This window comes from Sminthopsis crassicaudata, chromosome 3 (assembly GCF_048593235.1).
Source record: "Sminthopsis crassicaudata isolate SCR6 chromosome 3, ASM4859323v1, whole genome shotgun sequence".
NCBI lineage: Eukaryota > Metazoa > Chordata > Mammalia > Dasyuromorphia > Dasyuridae > Sminthopsis > Sminthopsis crassicaudata.
In genome coordinates, this window is record NC_133619.1 from 249069487 (window position 1) to 249091356 (window position 21870).

At 36.6% G+C, this 21870-nt stretch overlaps 1 protein-coding gene across 5 annotated transcripts in view; it reads right to left on the reverse strand.

Annotated features, from left to right (window-relative positions):
- CRACDL (CRACD like) overlaps positions 1-21870 on the reverse strand; it is a 227623-nt gene that overhangs the window by 17845 nt on the left and 187908 nt on the right. For all 5 annotated transcript variants that reach the window (XM_074300363.1, XM_074300362.1, XM_074300361.1 and 2 more), the window contains one exon: positions 18763-20410. In XM_074300363.1, coding sequence (XP_074156464.1) covers positions 18763-20410 — 1648 coding nt within the window. The remainder of the gene's footprint in view (positions 1-18762; positions 20411-21870) is intronic.

Consider the following 21870-nt stretch of genomic DNA (forward strand, 5'->3'; position numbering starts at 1 on the left):
TACTTGATTTACTGCTTTGAAAAAAAAAAAAAAAAAAAAAAAAAAAAAAAGGTTTTAAGGGGGGCACTTAGTTGGTACCATGGACAGAGCACTGGTCCTAGAGTCAGGAAATTCTGAGTTCAAATACTCAGATACTTATTGTGTAACCCTGGGCAAGTCACTTAAACCTGTCTGCCTTTAAAAAAAAGGGGCGGGGAGGGCAGCTAGATGGCACAGTGGATAGAGCACCAGTCCTGGAGTCAGGAGGACCTGAGTTCAAATCTGATCTCAAACACTTAAAATGTCTTAGCTGTGTGACCCTGGGTAAGTCACTTAACCCCAATTGCCTCAGCAAAAAAAAAAAAAAAAAAGAAAAGAAAAAGAAAAAGAAAAGGAAAAATGGTTTAAATAGAAGTATTCTAGATCTTTTTCTTGCTTGCTTGATTTCTTTACCCTCTCTTTTAATGCTTTTCATGTAATAAACAACCCTAAGTAACATATAGAATGGGAAAAGAAACCATCTAGTCTAGATCCCTCATTTTACAAGAGAAATCTAAGGAGCAGAGAGGCAAAATTATTTTCACCAAGTCACAAAGGTGGTAGGTAGCAAGGCCAGCATTTGAACCTGGGTCCTCAGCTAGCAAATCCAGAACACTTTGCCTTGTCCCTCTTCCAACACACCTACTACTATTGAAAGCATCATCATGTTCTCAGTTTCAGTTTGTCTTTGTGGCCTCCATATCTTATTGGTTTTAAATACCAGAGGCATTTAATAAATAATTATTGAATTAAACTAAAAACTGCAACTCTTCCCTCTCTGTCCAATCCCAACTTCAATTAGTTGGCAAGTCTTGTCAATTCTATCTCTTCATCTCTTACATCCTGCTGGTCAAAAATCTATGATTTAAAAATAAATAAAATTTCTTGGCTCAGATTGAATTATTTGCACTCATCCAGACACCAGCTTTCTTTCTTTGATTGCTTGAATTTTAATTTGAAGGCACACCTACATATTTACAATGTATCAATCCTGCCTACACCCAGCCAAACTTCTAGTTCCTAGATGCTTCCTTACTCAGTCTATTTATTATGCTACTAGCACCCACATCCAACCTCTAATTTGCTAGGCTTTGACAGAATGATTTGTTCCTCATGCCATCTCCATTCTTGACATTATATACATCAAAATCTAGGTCACTAGCTTAGATACATCTATAAACTCCTTGAGGTCAGGATATATTCTGAAGCTGACTCCTGGAGAATGCAAATGGTGGCAACAGGGAAAAGATTTTCTTTCTTTTTCTTTTTTCAAGACACAGATTTTGTTTTTATTTTTTCCTCCCATGTCAAGAATAACAGTTTAACATGTTTACCTATATTGGATTACTTGCTATCTAGGAAGGGAGGGAGGCAGGGAATAGGGAAGGAGAAAAATTTGGGACACAAAGTTTTGCAAGGGAATGTTGAAAACTATCTTTGCATGTATTTTGAAAATAAAAAAAAAAACTATTACAAAAATTTTTGAAAAAGAATAACAGCTTAGTTTATATGCAAACACCAAGTGATCATGTGTTTCCTGGTGATTACCTTAATGTATTTATTACTAGTGAATGGTCATTCAATGAAAAGGTCTAAAAGAATGACAGTAAATTGAAAGTAAAATGTGTAAGAAATTAAGATGGCCAATTTAGGGAAGAGTTTTCAAGAAACTGTCACCATAATCTGTCCTATTTCTTTCATGAATATTTCTCTACATGATAAAGACTTCTAAAAATCTGGGTTGCCTTAGTGAACAATGAATGGATGGGCGACTCCTTATTAAGGAAGTTCAGATAGTCCCTTATATCATGTAGCATATCCATCCACTGGGGTACTCTCTTTCATATTTGGGGTCCCCAGAATAGCTACTCCTGATTCAAGGTATTCTGTATCAGTTCAGAACAATAATTCACAAACTCCCATTGACCTGTTTGTTTTCTCTAGCCAGTAAGAAAACACAATTAATTGAAAGCAAAGGCATTTAGTTAACTAGCACAGTAAAGATTTATAAGAGTACATTCCACTCATAGATGTAGGACACACTTTTTTATAAACATCAGTGAGAGTGAAAATGCATGGCCTTAGCATAGTGCCCAGCACAAAGTAGATGTTTAATAAATGTTTGTTGAATTTTTTCTCTGTGAATGAAAAGCCTGCATATGGAGAGTCAACTTATATCTCCAATACTGATATCTTCTGATGGTGTTTTTGATACTTTACTAAACTTGTTTTTCATTGAGTGTGTTTGATGGACATATCTCTCTGAGGGGGTTCACTGGGTCTGCTCCATGCTGGCGATTGTCTCTGTTCCACTGGACTCAGCCAATCCTATCACATAGTATCTGTTGGTTTGTTGCTTAGCTGGTCTCTTCACATCTCTATTGGACCTTGTTTCCAGTCATTAAATTTCAGGCTCGTCTCTTAAGGGCCAGCCAGGCCATCTCAGGGCCAGTTTACTAAGATATGCTGTCTAGAACTTCTACCAGCTAAAAGTTGGCTTATAATAGCTCTTTTAGTTATAACCACCACAACTAGCTAACAAAAAGCCAGGCAGCGTGCCCTAGGTTGAGATTTAGTTTCCCTTTTCCACCCCCAGGTCTGGGCTACAGACCAAACCCTTTAGTTACACAAAGCTATCTAAGTTATTTTTCTGACAATACTGCACATTTCTAAGATTTTCTTCAGTTTGCAAATGAATTTGAGTTGGTACAAAAGGCAGATCATGGAGGCAGGATGTGTGTTCTACACCCACTTCTCTTGAATTCCGGTCTTTATTAAGAATGTTTAGTAGTTTCAGTCATGGCCCACTTTCAAGGCCCCATTTGGGTTTTCTTGGCAACAATACTGAACTGGTTTGATATGTATTTCTCAAGCTCATTTACACATGAGAAACTGAGGCAAACATAGCTTGTTAGTGACTGAGGCCAGATTTGAATTCAGGAAGTCTTCCTGCCTTGAAGCTCAATACTCTAGCCACTGTTACCTGGCTGGCCCTTAGTTAGGGATAATTGTGTATAATAAAAGAGTGCTTTGGTGTTGTATTTTGCCAATAGAAAATTCAGTTCATCTACATGTCAATCAGAAAAATCCACTATTGCTAACACTATGTTAGTATATCACAGCTAAGTCACACAGGTCTTAAAATATTGTTGACAACCCCAGAAACTTGGATTTGCTTTTATTTATTTATTTATTTTTGTTCTCTCATCAACTCTTTTTTTCTTTTTTCTAAAAAATTAATTATTATTTAGATTTTTCAATAGTATTTCATTTTTCCAAATACATGTAAAAATGATTTTCACCATTTATTTTTGTAAGATTTTGTGTTCCAAAATTTTCTCTCCCTCTCCCTTCTTACCTCTCATATCCCAACACAGCAAACAATCTGATATAGGTCAAATATGTGCTTGATTTTTATTTTTAAGGCTTACTAATACCCTTTTGAAATTTAGGCCTAATTTAGTATTTTGCCCCCTAATAAGTCCTGGTATGATTTCTCATTGTGATGTTCAGTTTATTTTAAGCTTTGAATGCTATAATATTAGAATAGCAAGTATAAAATATAAATTTTGCTCTCTCCTGCTATGTGGGAAAGGCTTTGGAAATAGACCTGGTGGTAGTCTGTATGGAACTGTCATCTTAAACTCAGACTAGCAAAGCATAGAGATGATTTTAGGTTATTATTTATTTCAGTTGGGTGGTACAGTGAATAGAGTACCAGGCCTGGAGTCTGGAAAACTCACCTTTCTGAGTTTAAATTCAACCTCACATCCTTGTTAGCTATGTGACTCTGAGCAAGTCATCTAACCCTGTTTGACTCAATTTGTTTACCTGTAAAATGAACTAGAGAAAGAAACAGCAAACCTTATATCCTTGCCAAGAAAACTTCAGATGGAGTCACAAAGAGTTGAACCCAACTGAAGATGACTGAACAACTATTTATTTCAAAAGAAATAAAAAGGAGTTGAGATCTGTACCTCTGAAAAATATCTACAAAGATGAAATTATGGATCATTCAATAAGTATTAAGTGAGAATTTTGATGCCAATAAAGAAAAAAAAATTTCTTTTCTGTTTCATTTAAAAATGACAGACTATGATTCAAGAAACCACATTTTCCACATTATAGTTTTGAATAAAGTTGTTGCCAGTGGGGGAGTGAACACCAACTGAAGGGAGTCCATTTCTTTCATTATCAACTTCTCTTTCTCATCTGTTTCACTTCCCCTCAGCATTGGAATAAGCTCCAGTATCTCTTGACCTACTTGCCTTTTCTAATTACTGTCCCCTCCCTCCCATGTCTCAACCCAATTTATCTTCTCACTCATATCTCTGAAGCTCTATAACTTCCTGTGTTCCCCTGCTGTTTCTATTTCCCATCTTAAAAGAGTTCCTCAACCCAGTGTGCAAGGTGATTGTCTCACTCTCCAATGAGCCATTTTAATAAGCTCTATTACCAAATGTGCTGTAGGGCATAATTAATTTTCCTTCCTTCTTTCCTTCCTTCCTTCCTTTCTTCTTTTCTTCTTTCCTTTTGTGTAAAGGACACATATAAGATGATTTCTTTTTCTAATCATAAACTTGAAATAATTTATCCCTGTTTTCTTCATATTTCTTTCTCTCCCTAATTCAAAATCATAAAACTGTAGATTGCCATTTTGAAAGGGACCTAAGAAGCTATCTAATGACATCCTTTGTTTTCCAGATCAGGAAATTGAGCCCAGAGAGAGTTGATAATATGTTCAATGTCCCACACATGGCAGAGGTAGAAATGATTTCTGATTTGTAGGACACTTTGAGATTTGATACTTCTAAATTCCCTTCTATCTCATTCTTTCATTATTTCCCTTGAAATTCTTGACTGAATTAATTTCTCCAGGTAAATTTCATTATTTTTTTTCTTGTTCTATAGTGTTTTGGTACTTTGATTAGTATGATATTAAATAAGTAAATTAATTTAGGCAGTATTATTGTTAGTATTATGTTTGCTTGTACTACACATGAGCAATTAGTATTTCTCCAATTTAAGCCTATTTCTTTAAAGAATTCTTTGTAATTGTACTTAATTTAACTTCCATGTGGGGTGACTAGCTGATGCAGCAAATAGAGCACCAGATCTGGAATCAGAAAGACTCATCTTCTTGAGTTCAAATCTAACTTCAGACATTTACTGGCTGTTTGATCTTGGGAAATCACTTCATACAAAAAAATGCTTTGTAGTGGAACAAAATTAAAAATCATCTACACTAATAGTTGGGTTACATTCAGAAGCTAAAGAGTAGCTAAGTGGAACAATGGATAGAGTGCTAGACCTGGAGTCAGGAAAAACTGAGTTCAAATCCAGTCTCAGAAACTAGCTGTGTGACTGTAGGTTTCCTCATCTGTAAAATGATCTGGAGAAAGAAATGGCAAATTACTTCCATATCTTTACTAAGAAAATCCGAATAGGATCAGGAAGAGTTAGATAAGACTGAAAACCAGCCGAACTGAACTTCCATATGTACCTTGGTAGATCAAATGACTTCAGATTTGTTATTATGTGTTTGTGTAGTATTTATCTGGTGCTTTTCTTACTCCATAGAAGTAAAATGAACAGGAAAGAAAAATGTTTTAATCAGTTTTCAGTTTAGAAAAATTATTACAAAATATGATTCATTGTGGAATAATTTGTGAAAAGCCAAAGGGTTTTTTTAAATTTTTATAGGAGACAAAATTTAATATTTGTTTTCTGTGACTAAAACTTTAAGATGTATGGTTTAGTGGATAGCTAATGTAAAGGAGAATGTGTGAAGCTTATCAAAGATGGTCAGCTCAACCTCTGCAAAAAATGATTTCTATTAATGAAAATAATTTAATGTAAAAATGTCAAGGAAATGCTTTGACAAATATTGATATGACATATATATGTATACACATACACACATGTTGTGTATATATTTTGTATGATTTTATATGTAAATATGCATATATATTAAAAATGTGCATGTGAACTCATCTTCCTGAGTTCAAATCCGGCCTCAGACATTTACTAGCTGTGATCCTGGAGAAGTCATTTAACCTTTTTTTGCCTCAGTTTCTCATCTGTTAAATGATCTGGAGAAGAGAATGGCAAACCAGTTCAATATCTTAGCTTAGAAAACCTCAAATGGGGATCACACTGAATTGGACATAGCTGAACATCAAATGGCAGAACACCAAAAATCATTGAGTATCAGCTAGGCTTTATGCTAGACCCCTTAGACTCCATAAAAAAGCACTAAGTGCTTGTTAATCCCGATTCTGTTACTTACTAACCAGCCCTAAGACCTTGGGCAATCATGTGGAAGAGAGAAGCAAGAGAACATTTTCAAATGGAAAGATTTACCTGTGTGATTCTGGGCAAGTTACTTTAACCTGCTTGCTTCTGTTTCCACATCTATAAAATGTTTCCCTTGTGATCATCAAGAGAGATAATATTTGTAAAATGCTTAGCACAGTGCCTGGCATACAGCAGGTTCTTGATCAATGTTTATTTCCCTCTTATTTTGTTTTTTTCTCTAATAGGTCTCCACTATTCTGGTTATTCCACCTGCTCCAGTTCCTATTGGCAATTTAATCCATTTTCAGAGTTAGAGGGTCATGGAATCACATATCTAGGATTTGAGAATACCTCAGAGACCATCTTATTCATTTTCTTTGTTTTATATAGCATTACACTTAGACTCTTGAATTTCCCAAGCTCATGTGGTAACATCAGCAGTGAGAGTCAATTCTTTTCTCACAGTAAACCATCATGTTGCCATCTGTATTTTGTCATGGCTACCACTGAAATTCTTTTTAAAAAAATTTCCTAACATTATTCCTCCATTTCCCTTTTTATCTCTACCTACTTTTTCCTCTCTTCTTCCTCAACCTTATTACTCCTCTTCTTGCTTCCTAATCGTTCCTAGAGGGAAGAGGGAGAGAGCATTTGGTGCAGACTATGGGACTGCTATTTGCTAGTTAAACAGTTCTAAAGCAAAGCAACTTAGGAAAGTGTTTCCTATTGAAGGATCTCCCAGAACATGAGATTTCAAGAGAGAACCACTGACTTTAAATCTAGGCAACTGAACTGGTACCTAGTCTTTAAATTAACACTGATACCTTATTTTTTTATTAGCCAGCTCTGTCCTCTGTTTCACATGAAGTTCCCAAGACTCCCTTCTGACTAGGCTTTCCCAGTCCTGACTGCTGCATACCCTATCTATGACTAACTAGTTCTTGAAAAAATCTCCAGTTTATTGCCAGTTCTAGAATTAGAATTTGGATAGAGACAAGTGGGGTTTTGTTCCAATTACTGAAATTTATAGGAGCCAGTTATCCCTATTACTAGCTAGCTGTAATCAGATATAATTTAGAGCCTGGCATCAGAAGCAAAAAACATCTAGACTCCTAAGTCATTTTGATTCTCAAACACTATGGCTGGAGTTTCTACCTACCAAGCTCTAGCTTCTACTCTTAAATACTTTTAAGGTTACTTTTCTCTATTTCTCTTCAAGCTGCACAATTCAAAGAATATTCCCCTTTATGCACACATTTCACCAAATATAGTTCTTTTGGAGCCAAAATCTAAGTAAATTTGTTTATTTTATGGTAACAATAATTCACTTTTATATTGCAGGTAATTAATTGCTCTAAAGTTTATAGCCTGTTAAACCTTATCAGCGAGGCTTCTGCAGGTAAACTGGATTGTGGAGGGCAACAAATTAGGGTGAGAGAACCATTATCATCATTTTAGCTCTCAGCATGCCCTAGGCAAAGGCACTGGCTTCTGCAACAAAATACATTTCTTCCAGTTACCCCCCTCCTGGCATTTAAGGCAAATGGAAGAGATGTCCAGAATTGCTTCAAAAGCTTCAGTAACATTTATCTGCCTAAGAATACCTGTCTGCCTAAGATATCTCAGCAAGAGAAGTGTTGCCATAGCAACCAGAGGGCGGTCAGAAGAGTCTGAAAAAAAGGAAAGGGGGAGTCAGGGGAGTCGGGATTTAGAGAACAAACAGGAAAGAAACTGTTTTTCCCAGCTGCTGGGGAATGACATCCTCATTCATGGCAACTACCCTAGTAACTGCAGTCTTTTCTCTTGATCTAGTTTCCATCCCTAAAGCCTGGACCACTCCTGGGTCCTCAAGCCTGGAAGAAGAATTTGTAGGAGACAATTTTAATATAAGGGAGTGTTAGCATACAGAATCCAGGCCAGTGTTCTAGGTAGACCAGAGAAGGGCTTCTTAAACTTTTTCTACTCATGACCAGTTTTTTGCCCAAGAAATGTTTCATGTGATCCCAGGTGTATAGGTATGCAAAATAGGTATACAAATCAAATGTTTATTTAATCATAATTTGGTGATTCCCATATTCAGTTACAAGACCCCATATAGGGTCATGATCTACAACTTTAGAAACTTTGGCCTGAATGTCCACTTACCTTGTCAGCCACCTGAGACCCCTAATCTTGCAGATAGAACTGCGGGTGGGGAAATAGACCAAAATTCCTGGGAAGAAAAGCTATCTCCTTCCCCAGAAAAATGGATAAGGGATCACAGAAGAATGACATAGGTTAAGTAAAATGAACTTGAAACCTAATGTGCCGTAATAACTGCATTACTTATTATTTTGTTGTTGTTGTTGTTCCCAGAAAGTTCCAATTATTGCTCCTTATTAACCTGTATAGTGTTGGTCCATTGCAGGGTGCTACACAAGACAAAAATGGTCTTTGTCCCTTATTCCTCTTCTGGTGGGAGAGAAGAGTCTGCACTTTGGGGGAGAGGCAGGGAGAGAGTCTGCCTTTTAAAGTAAGGTGTCTAAGCTCAGCCAGAGTGCTGAATCCCTCTCTGGCCTCAAGATCCTATCTCAGGCTTCCTCTGTCTTTGTTTCAAGTGCGAGAATTCCTACCTAAGACTCTGGTTAGTTCCTTTAATTTTCTTCATCCATTGTATAGTTTCCCTCTAGTTCAAAGTTTCTTAAACTGGGCTCATGACCTCCAAATGAATGTGGAGGTCACAAAATTAGGATTAATTAAATGTTTGATTTGTAAACCTACTTTGTAAACCTATATATCTGGGGTTGCATAAAAACTTCTTGGATGAAAAGGCATCATGAGTGGGAAAAGTTTAAAAGGTCACACTTTGGTCTACCTAGAAAACTGGACCAAATTCTGTATCCTAACATGCCCTTATAATTAAATTTTCTCCTAGAAATTCTTCTTCCAGCAGAGTATTTCATAATTACTCCCCAAAATACTCCTTGCCCCTCTATTTCACTACCAACTAAAGGTTTTCCCTATGTTTAAGGAAAGATGCAGGATGAGAAAGGAAAAAAAAGAAAGGAAAAGAAAAAGGTTTTACTAGCTGTGTAGAATGCAGAGTGGAAATGGGGCAGCTAAATGGCAAGGTGGATAGAACACTGGACTTGGAATCAGGAAGATAACATCTTCATGAGTCCAAACCTAGCCTCAGTTAGATTTGTGACCTTGGGCAAGCCACTTACCCATGTTTGACTCAGTTTCATCATTTGTAAAATGAGCTGAAGCAGGAAATGGCAACCACTCCAGGTTCTTTGTCAAGAAAACCCCAAATGGGGTCACAAAGAGAAGGACTAGACTGAAACAATGCAATAAAAACAACAGCAACAAAAAGAGATAGCTTGAGACATTTCCATTTTCCCTGAGGCACTCTGGATGAGTTTAGACATCTATCTAACTTTAAAATGCAGACCCTTTCTCTACCATCCCCCCAAAGTGCTGACCTTGTCCCCCACCAGAAAAAGGATAAAGGAACTGAGACCATCTGTGTCTTGTGTAACACCCTGCAAAGGACCAACGCAATACAGGATAATGAACAGTAATAATTAGAACTTTCTGGGGGAAAATAAACAAAAATGAGTAATGCAGTTATTAAACTTTTACTATCTGAATTGTCCCCAGCTACATTGACTAATACTATCTCTAGGGAAGGTACATGTATGAATTACCCATTACATTGAAGGATGGGGAATGACTGTTGGGTCATCTATGTTGAACTCAGTTACCCAGTGTTCAACTGGTTCAAAACCATTTGCTCAGGTTTGTGGGCAGTGGATATCAAGAAGACCAAAAATAGCATATACCCCACATGGAGTGACCATCTGTCTTAGCTCCTAAGTTGGTATGCCTGGACAGTAAAAACATCAGTGAACAGGAAAAGAAGGGAGATTTTGTATATGCAATTTACTGCTTCTCATATCAAAATGTCCAAAGCTTTTGCATTAGCTCACATCTTTATCTCAGGATTTTTCTTGATCTTCATCTTTTTTTCTGGTCTCAGAGCTTTGAACTGATAGAAAAGGTTCCTTTTTTCCCCCTCTATTTCTTAGCTAAGCAGTTCCTTTTCCATTGTTTATCCATCAATATTTAAAATATAGCTGTTGGTCTATCATGCAAAACAATGGATTTTTGGTCCCCAAATTGATCATTCTAGTTATTATAATGATTGGAGACTTATAAAGAGAAGGTCGTGGATGAGGAAAAAAATGTCAAATATCTGTAAAACCTTTTTCTTGGTTTTGCTGTCAAAGCAAGGATATCCTCATTCATGTACATTCCAGATGTCTAAGAGGTCACTTTCAATTTGAGTTCATGCAGAGATAAATGCCAATGCTAACATTATACTCACTGTATTCATACTGAATGATTACTCCTCCCCCATTCCATCTCCCTTATAGAATTACTCACTATAACTGCTATGAAATGCTGCAGAGAATTTCATTAGCTACTGCTTGTGCATCCCTAAAAGCAAAGCTTTTTAATTTCAGTGTAGCCACACACACACAAAGGCATCATGGCACTAAACAGATAGTGGTTTTTGAGTCTAGCTTGTGGTCTGCTGTTCTCTTTAGGCAACTTCAGGTGTTTGTGCTTATGAAAAGAAGGCTGTCCTCTAGAGAGCACCCCAGAAGCTCACAATGTTTTAAAGAAGTTAACTCATTCATTTCCAAAATCATTCTCTGGAGCTAAGAAAGATAGACTCTGGACAGAGCTAGAAACAATGGTATAGGATATTTGGCCAGAGAATTCAAAAAATGCGCAATGTAAACGTTTTATATAGAATTTAGAGTTAGAGAGGACCTAGAAAATCTAGTCCAACACCTTGATTTTACACATGAAGAAACTGAAGTCATAGGACTGAAGGAGGTAGACTTGTCCAAGGTCACTTAGGTACTAAGTAGCAAAGCAAAGATTTGAATCCTAGAGGTAGCTAGGTATCACGGCTGAGCCTGGAATCAAGAACTGACCCTGGACAAGTCATTTACTATCTGCCTCAGTTTCCTCAATGGTAAAATGGGGATAGTAATAGCACCTGACTCCCATGGTTGATGTGAAGAGCAATTGAAATACTATTTGAAAACTGTAAAATGCTTGGCGCACAGTAGGTGTTTAATTAATTCTTGTTTTCTTCTTTCCTTTTTAATTCAAATCAAGTGTTCTTTTTTATTACTCTAAGCTTCTGTCCCTATCTTGTGCCAAGCAATGACAGATGCAAATGAATGATCAATTAAGCAGAAGTCTAGGGAAACTGCTTTGTCCTAGTACAGTCAGTGCCCTATTAAGGAACAGATTCCAATTACAATAGACAAACCTGGGGAGAAATAAGGTAATTCAATGATCTGCAACACTTGGTGGGAGATTGGAGGGCACTGATGGGGAGAGTGGGATTAGAGTAAGAAAGCAATAAGAGGGCAGGGGAAGATTTATCAACTCTGCCTCTAAATCACAGTCATAATAGAATGTCAGAGATTGGAAGGGAACTTGAAGATCATTTAGTTCAATCCCTTTTAGAGATAAAGAATAACAAACGTAGTTAATATTTGTATAGCACTTACTATGAGCTGGGCATTGTGCTAAATGTATAATTATAAAGTCATTTCATCCTCACAAAAACCCTGGGAGATAAGTACTCTTTCTACTATGTTCAGCTGTCATTTCCTAGCTCCACTGACTTCATATAGGAGTGTCTCTAATTCCAGAAGTAAGGAATCTCTATAAGTAATGAATCAATAGGCAAATATTTACTGCTTCCTATAAGAACCCCTATCACTAGAAGTACCCACCTTGTGACCTGGGATCAAAGGCATTTCTAGAATTGTCTAGGGGAGTCCTAAGTCAGACCTCAGCTCTTAGGATTTCATTGTTGTCACAGGGCCATACTGTCCCTGGAATTTTCTTGGCAAAGATATTGAAGTGGTTTGCCATTTCCTTTTTGTAGATTTTTAACATTGTCATTTTACAGATGAGAAAACTAAAGCAAATAGTTCAGTGATCTGCCTGATGCCGAGCCCAGGGACTCTATCTACTATATCACCTAGCTATCCCACTATTTAAGGTACTATCCTTGTAATGTACTAATTTTTTTATATGGATCAGTTTGGCCCGGAAAGGATCAGAAAAATTAATTTTTTTTGCAAAGAAAAAGGGTTATGTCAACTGAGATATGTAATTGAAAGATACTTTATTGCCTCTTACTAACATATAGATAAGCATAAGTACAATTATGATGTGACTCCAACTCAAGTCTAATATTAGTGGGTTCCACCAGGTAAATTGTACAAATGTACAACTATTTTTCCTGCTAGGACCCAGGTCTAATCTCAGGCCTCTAAGTTTTGGTCTCTCTCTCTCTCTCTCTCTCTCTCTCTCTCTCTCTCTCTCTCTCTCTCTTAGAAAAGTTTGCCACAGGTCTGAAGGCTCCTGTTTATGAGTCCCATGTAAAAGTCTAACAAATATCTTCTAAGTGTCCTCCAATTCCTCATCAAGGCTGTCAATGGGCATCTTCCAGAGAAAGATACAAAGTTCCTAATAAAAACTCACTTCCCCATAAACCTTCCTATTTAGGTCTCTGATCAACTCCCACTTCTCATTCCCTAAGTATAGAGAGAGTATTTCAGGGAAAGGGGACAGCCTATAGGAATTCAGAGTTGGGAGAAGACCTGTCTTGTGTGAGAGATGACAAAAAGATCAGTGTCACTGGACCAGACAAAACATTGAAGGGAGTAAAAGTGTGAGAAGGCTTGAAATGGAGGAAGAGATTAAGTTTTAAGTTAAGACTTAAAAGACAGAGGATTTGATATTTGATCCTGGATGGAACAGAGTAACACTGGTGTTTATTGAATAAGGGAGAATGATGGTGATCAGACCTAATATTTGCTTCTTTCTAACTTTCTCAATATTTTTAGGGAAGATCTTTGGGGAAATCACTTTGATAGCTGAGTGGAAGATGGACTGAATAATGGAGAGAGACTTGAAGCTGAGACAAACCGACAGATTTTTGAAACAGACCAGGCATTAGCAATAAAAAAAATCTGCACCAGGGAGGTCAGAAGGGAGAAAAGGGCATATGCTAGAGATGTTGCCAAGGCAGAATTGAGAGTTCTAGGCAATAGAATGGATAAAAGTGGGTAAGAGAGTTAGAGAATTAAGAGGGTAGAGTTAGTTAAGAGGGTAAGGAGCCAATGATGAATTTAAATCATGAGTCTGAGTGATTGGAAACATGGTAGTGTCATTAATAATATTAGGAAAGTTAGGAAGAGGAGAATGTTGGGGAAAAGACATGAGTTTAGTTTTGTCAACATGTCTAAAAGTTAGACGTACAAGACTGGAGATCAAGAGAGACGCTTTCATTCAGTGCTTTTAATTATGTCCACCTCTCCGTGATCCCACATGAAGCTTTCTTGGCAGATACTGGAGGGGTTTACTATTTCCTTCTCCAGCTAATTTTACATATGAGGAAACTGAAACAAACAGGATTTAATGCTTTATCCAGGGTTACACAGCTAGCCTCTGACCACTCAGTGAAGGAGAGAGATTAGGACTAGATAATTATATCTGAGAATCATTTACATACAGATGATAATTAAATTCAATGAGTAAATAGTATAAACTCCTTAGGGCAGAATCTGAGGGATATTGAAGATTGATTGGTGGACATGATCCAAGTTGAAAAATCAAGAAAGGAGATTGAGGAGGAACATCAACAAAAGAAGAATCAGGATAGAGTATTATCATAGAAAGAGAAAAGTTAGATCAGCAGTGTCAAAGGCTGCAGAAAAATCAAGAAGGATAAGAATTGAGAACCAATGAAGAGATCCTTGGTAACTTTCCAGAGGTAGTTTCAGCTGAAAGAAAGGTAGAGTTCAGAGAGATCAGAAGAGAGTGAAAGGAGAGGAAGTTGAGGTAGAAGAAGTCTTTCTCCAAGGAATTTAGTCACTAGTTACCTACTTTCCTGAAAGCCTTTTCCAGTGCAGTGCCCATGATGCACAATTCTGAGATAGTTCTTAAATCATCAATTTTATGTGATCATCCAGATGTTCCATAGCTGTATAGGTCTAAGCTTATCCTTATTCCTAACCTATAAAGTTTCTCTAGGCACTCATCTGCCTCTTTGCTTTTAAAAATCTATCCCAAGCAACCAGAAACAAACAGAAAAAAAAAAAAAAGTAAAAACCAAAAAAACCACAAAAACAAAAACAAAAAAAAAACCCAGCTTATAGAAGTTAAAAAAAAAAATAAGAAAAAGAAAAAAACAAAAGTCTTCCTCATTCCCAATGCATGCCATTTTGCTAGATAATGAAGCAAATCTTTGTATATAGTTCTGCATTCTGTAGTGGTTCATGAAATTCACAAATTGCAGTGATAGATTATATATTATATATATTATATCTTGGGGGTTCAGAGATATGGAAATTTGCCTAGAAATTTAGTGTTGTTTCCTTGCAAGGGAAGCAAAAATTATAAAATGGTGCCATGAGTCTGGAGAACCATATGGGTCCATGGGAAGGAGGGAAGAATCAGTAGAGAGAAAGAATATATAAATATTTTATATATATATACATATATATATTTATATATGTAGATCTAACTACATATACCTATATATACACACACATATATATGCATACATGTATATTAGTGTGTATTTATGTTTATGTTTGTTATATTGAGGAAATCAGGTGATACTTTTGGATACTATGCTGGGCCTGGAGTCATAAAAATCTGAATTTAAATCTGTCCTTGGACCCTTAAGTCATTTAATTGCTGACTGCCTCAATTTCCTCTACTGTAAAATGGGAATCATAATAGATAGGTGCCTGCCTCCCAGATTTTTTATGAGCATCTAATGAGATAATATTTATAAAGCTTTTTTTTTTTTTTTTTTTTTTTAGAACAGTTCCTGGTACAGAATAATTGTGTAAAATGCTTATTCCCTTCCCCTTCCTTCCCCTTTTGTATACTGTCTGTGATGTACTAGAAGGCTATCCTATACACAGTCACATCACATCCATGGAGACCTGGACATGAGCTATATTCTGAAGTTCAGAGGGGAAATTCTTTTTGAGGGAAAAAAACTGCCAAAGAGAAAAGATTTGAGGCAAAGGCCTCTTCCCAAATGAACCTGGTTTTTGAAATCCAGAACTTTGGGGTATTGTTCTGAGAGTTATTTATACATTAAGAGTTTATCTGGGATGTTGGGCCTTTGTTATTTATTCATTTCCTTTGATGGGAGTAAGTCCAAGTCCTGAGAGTAATTATGATAAAGCTAAAAGCTTATGAGGATTCTGGGATTAAGGATGAAGTGCAGTGTGTGTGTGTGTGTGTGTGTGTGTGTGTGTGTGTGTGTGTGTGTTCATTAGCTATACTACATAGGAGGCACTTATAAATGTTTATTGATTTTTTTGTCTCTCTCTCTTACAACATAGACATCATCTCATCTCTTACACATTAAAAACACACAAATACCATTTACACAGTTCTTTGGCAACAATGAGCCAAAAAGACTATAATTTTATTCTCTGGTATATTTGTTCCTAATAAGAAGCTAGCAGGCAGAATTAAGTGCACATACCCAACAGAATACTCTGTTCATCTGAATCACTGCAAATAAAACTTAATCAGCCTTCTCAAACACATACAATCCAATTTGAGAAATGTTTATTCAGCATGTTCTTTGAAGCAACACATTGTGCTAGGCGCGAGGATGAAGAAAACACATTCTTCTGACCTCAAGGAACTTGTAATTAAAGAAGGGGAAAGAAGGTAAGAAAATAATATGAATAACTACAAAGCAAGGTTAAAAGAAAAAATACTATGAAAAAGTTGAAACAGAATATTGTCTGAACTCAGAGATGGAATAGATTATATTTGATTAAGTAGAGGTAGAACAGAATACTATCTGAATTCAGAGATGGAGTAGATTATATTTGATTAAGTAGAGGTGGAACAGAATACTCTCAGAATTCAGAGAAGCAGATTATATCTGATTGAGTAGAGTCAGGAAAGGTTAGATCAGAGAATTAGCATCTGATTTGTCTTAAAGGATAGATAGGGTTTCAATAGGTGTAGGTAGGGCAGTGGAATATTCCATGACAGTGAGATCATGAACTCCAAGATAGAATCTTAGGAAATATCAAATAAGTTAGGGTTCGAAATGTAAGGATATAGTGGAAGACAGGGCTGGAAAGATAGTTAAGTAAAAGACAAGAAAGACCCTGACAATGTTTAATTGAGGAGTTTAAATTTAATCCCATAGACAATGAGGAAATCTCTGAAGGTTTTGCTTTTGTTTGTTTTTGTTTTTGAGGCAATTGGGGGTAAGTGATTTGCCCAGTCATAGAGCTAGGAAGTGCTAAGGCTTCTGAATTCTGGGCCTGTGGTTTCTGAAGATTTTTGAATAGGATAATGGCAGAAGAAGAGCTGTGCTTTCCGAAGATCAATCTGATAGTAATGGGAAGGATGGATTACAGAGAAAAGTAGCCTAGTTCAATTTTTCCATTTCTTAAAGAAGACTGCACTGACAAATTCTTATATTCCATATATACATCTATAACATTTTTTTTATGGATATGGTTTCAACTTTTCATTTATAACATAAAAATATACATGTTTTTAATACAATTTTATTAAGATAGTTGTAATCCAATACACTGGAAATCAACTCTGCAACGAGGGACAATTTGGCTCTGAATTAATTCTTCTAGACAACCAGGATGATAAATTACTACAGTATCTCTATGACCTGAGAGGGTCTTTTTTGGAACCTGACTCAGAAACTGGGGCCATGTTTCAAAGGCACTTAATTTATGATCAGGAAGTGGCTTAGGTGCTAGAAAGAATTTAATAATAACATTAATAAATATTAAGCACCTTCTATATTCAGGGAATCATACTAAGTACTGGGAAAACAGGTGAAATAAAAATCTTCTGACATCACTCACATTCTAATAAGAGAATTAAAGCATATGCACACATAACTATGATAAAAGGAACAATGTGGAAAAGGCAAGAGAGATTTGAAGAGGGAAAAACTTTTTATTTGGGAGAGATAAAGAAAGGCTTCATGAAGGATATTACAATGAATTGGACCCTGAAGGCAGAGAAAGTTTTTAATGAGCAGAGGTGTGCGGAGAAGGGAGAAGGAGGAAGTCCCTTCCAGGCATGGATTATAAAATCAGAACTGTAACTAGGAATTTACTTTTTTTTGGTTGAGTGATGTGTCTATGTATGTATGTATGTATATATGGGAGTGAGAGGGAAGGAGACACAGACAGACATTAAGAGAGAGAGAAAGACACAGAGATAAAGACAGAGACAGAGAGACAGAGATGGACAGACAGACATTGAGACAAAGAGACAGACATTGAAAGAGAGATTCAAGGACAGAGAGCCAGAGAGAGAGAGAGAGATCACACACACACACACACACACAGAATCAAAGACAGAAACAAAGAGTCAGAGAGAGCTAGAGAGGTGCAAACCACTTCCAAGAGACTCCTGTAATGGCTCTGAATGCTTTTGGTGGGAAAGGTATGCTTTAGGGAAGTGTCTCAACTATCTTTAGATTAGAAGTCCTGAGACCAGTAGGTAAAGGTCTTGTATCAGTGCACTGGAGGATGATGAAGAGGATGTAAGGGGTAAATAGCATGTCTTTGGGAGAGGAAGTACCAAAGGAAAAGTTTCAATTGCAGATCCCTAAATTTGTCAGAATGAACCAAGGTATAGAAACCAGAAAAGTCAGGGTGAGAATAGTAGCTAATGAATAGCAATTTGGATGGAATGAAGGGTAATAGTGTTAGGTAAAACTGAAAGGCAGGATTCAGAGAAGCTGTGAAAGCCTTTTGGATAGGGACCAGAAAATTATACTTTATATGAATAGTCAATGGAGAACTATTGAAGGTTTTTGAGAAGAGAGGTATGATGTGAATAGGTTTACAACAAGACGATCAATCTGGATCACTGGATGTAAATAATTTTATAGGAATCCATTTATCTAGGGAACCTAGACTCTATTGATATTTTATAAAGTGTTAAACTGGAAATTATGAACTGAGAACAGTAGAACATTCACTTACGGGTGCCCTGTCTCCTGTCAAGAAATTATTACACTTTTATTGTTGTCTTCTTTCTACATATCTGAATCTTTCATACTTGGGACAAATAGGTTATGAATTTTTCTTCTACTTTCACTTCCTAGACCTGTTTCTTTGCTCCCTTCACCCTGTCCCCCAGCTCCCTTAAGCCAACAAACATTTCTCTGTGAAGTTGAAAGGAATTTTTTTATTTACTCTTCAAATATTCCTGAAATGTTCCTGTTTACACATATGCGTGTTCTAACTCAAACAAGAAATTTCAAAGGGCTTACAGTAGAAGATTTCAGAATCATCTCCATCCTAAAGCAGACTCACACATGATCAGCATTCTTACCAGCTACTTTGTGAAGAGGCAACTTTTTCTCCAAGGTCTTAGTTTCATTTCTGGATTCTGGAGACTTGGTTAATTTGTCCAGTTTTTCAAGGTTCCCAGGAGGGAGTGTATGTGAGTGGGGAGTAGTTACAGTTTGCAAAACAGGTTTCTTGGGTAAAGGAGGCTTGTGACTAAGCTGCTCAGAGGACTTGGTTTTACCTTTCACTTTGTCATTTAAAGGACTAGCTGCACTTATATCTGATAGTCTTTTGATTCGAGTTTTTTCATCTTTGGAAAGCAAAGTCAACCCTCCTTTCTCCACCCTGATCTCTGCACTGTATCGCTTCATTCCTTTTGATTCTGGGAAAGATCCATCTCTATATTTGAAAGACAAGGAGGTGGACCGCAGTTTGACTTGAAAGGGGTTTTTGTCTTCAATGACAGGCTGACTCGGTAACTGTGGACAGGGATCTGCCTTTGGAGGCAAGACACTAGAAGCCGGGGACATGCAGCTCAGCCCAGTGTGATCCCCCTCTCTATCTACAGAGTTCTGAGAGTCACTCTCAACTGAGACTGCCTGTTTTATAATGCCCAATTTCCCTTCCTGGTGTTCAGTGTTCATCTGAAGATTATCCTTAGTGACCTCATTTTTTGGAGTCAGGTTTGTCTTCAGCAAGGACAATTTTGTGCTTGACGGAGTTTCGCTGCCTACATGTTCTTTTGGATACAGACTGCTAGCTTTTGGTCTCTCCCAGGAGGAAGACACAGAAAATTTTCTGGAACTCCTCACTTCACTGGTTCCCCTTTCCAGTTTCCCTTCTGATACCTCTCTCCCAGTAACCGTGGGAGGAGAGCTTTGCTGCTCAGACTTGGGGACCTCTTCTGGGGTGGTGTTTTTCTCCAAGTGCCAGGGGGTAGGTCCCAATTGTGGTGACACTAAACCTAGAGGAGTGGGAGAAACACTGGGACTTGAGGTGACTGAAGAGCTTTTGTTTTTCAAACAACTCTTTGGTAACTGAGTGCCCAAGTCAGGTATTACAGTGGATTCTTTCATTGATTCCCCAGCATCAGACAATTCCAGGCTGTCTTTTGACTCTTCTATATTTTTTTCTGAACAATCTAAACTGGATGAAATTGCAGTAGTGTTGGAAATAGCCTTTGGAGAGGGTATATCTAGAGGGCTGTCAGCAGATTGATTTTGGACTTCATTAAGTGCACAAACCAACTCCTCACATGTGCTCTCTATAGGAGGAGACACTTCTGTGAGAGCTGTTTCTTTGCTTTCTTCCTCATCTAAAGTAGGAGAAGAGGAGTTTTCAGGAAGAGAAGAGGGGTCTAAAGAAAGTAAATGGTCTGACTCTGCACAACTGACTTCCACTGTAGCCTCAAGGTTATTTACTATTGATGACAATTCCCCTGGGCTGGCAAATACATCAGGAAGTTGAGACACCCCAGGCTTTTCATCTTGGTCCTCTTGGCTCTGGGAAGGCTCCTCAGATATCTCTGACTTCAGAATCTCTGGGCTATTAGCTATGGTCTCCTTGTCCATCATTTCCTCCTGGCCGTAATTGGAATTCTCATCTTTGTGGTCTTTGAGTATTTGCTTCCCGTCCTCCTCTTCTTCCTCTGGGGTACAAGTCAGGTCGCTTAGAGACTCTGACTGTGCACGCTGTAAGAAATATAAAATGTATTAAATTTCATTACTACTTTAAATATTTATAGAGCTAATTTTTTTTAAAAAATGTGAATTTCCTCCTCTAATTTCCAGCTTTCTTAAAAAAAAAACCCAAAAACCTCCTGTCACTATTGTGATATTTTAAAAAATGATTACTACAAAAGCAGATATAATTATAAACAAAACTGTTAAACAAACTAAAACATCCTTTTTCAATCTCCTATATAATTAACCTATTTGAAATCTCAAACAAATAATTTCCAGTGAAACTGTATAACTTCACCCCAGAAATATCTGTGGATTCTTTTTTAATGTACAAGACTAGTTCCTTAACTGTTCTCCAGTTCTCTAGTGATCTCTCTCCCTATTATGATCTCTCTGTTTAAATCAGGCTATACTTTGTGCTCTTTGCTACCTTATACATTTTTTTTGTGCTCAGAATGTCCATCTCTTGATCCATCTAAATCCTAAAAATCTCAGCTTAACTTTCTTCTTGGTGAAAGATTCCCAGTTAATAGTCATGATCTCTTTCTCTTCTGAATTCACTTGTTCATTCATTTGTTCAACAATCATTGATTAGGTTCCTAATAAGTTCAAAGTACTGGTTAGGTGTAGGGAGAAATATGAAGACAGTTAAGATATGAGCCCCATTCTCATGGACTTTACATTCTGGAATAATTACATATGTAAAATTATATGATAAATACTTATAAGGATATAAGGTTTGAAATGCTACTCAGAGTTTGTGGAAAGAAAGATTATTCAATAATGTCTTTAAGAGATCTTATTGTTTGATTCAAAACAAAAGGATTCCTGATAGAAAACACCATTTACATTTATAGAAAATTGATGGAATCTGATTGAGGATTGTAGTATACTATTTCATTTTATTATTTTGTGTGTGTATGTGTGTGTTTCACTTTTGGTCTGCTTCTTCTTTCATAACATGACTAATTATGGAAATAAGTTTTACATAATTGTACATATATAACCTCTATCAAATTGCTTAACAAAGAGGGGAAGGGGAAGAAGGAAGGGAGAAAATATGAAAATCAAAAAATTTTGAAAAATTAATATTAAAAATTGTCTTTCATTTTCTTTTAAAAATGTAAAAAAACAAAATACTTCCTTAAAAAGATCTTATGATTTGTTCCACTCAACAGACACACCATATCTGTCCTCCTATTACTAGTTTTATTAGAGAATATAATAAAAATAATGAATTTTAGTGATAATATAGTTTGATATTACTTCTACTAAAAAGCAAACTAAAGCCCAAGAAGATGAAAAAACTTGTCTAAGATCACACAGCTAAAAGAATTTGAACTAAATATGACAAAAAAGCAGAAAATCTCTGCTTGAGAAGCTTTCATTCTAATAATTTCCTGGCATTTGCTTTCTTTCTCTACTGGTATCAATAATGCCCATTTTACTTTTATTCCTTCCTTTCTTTT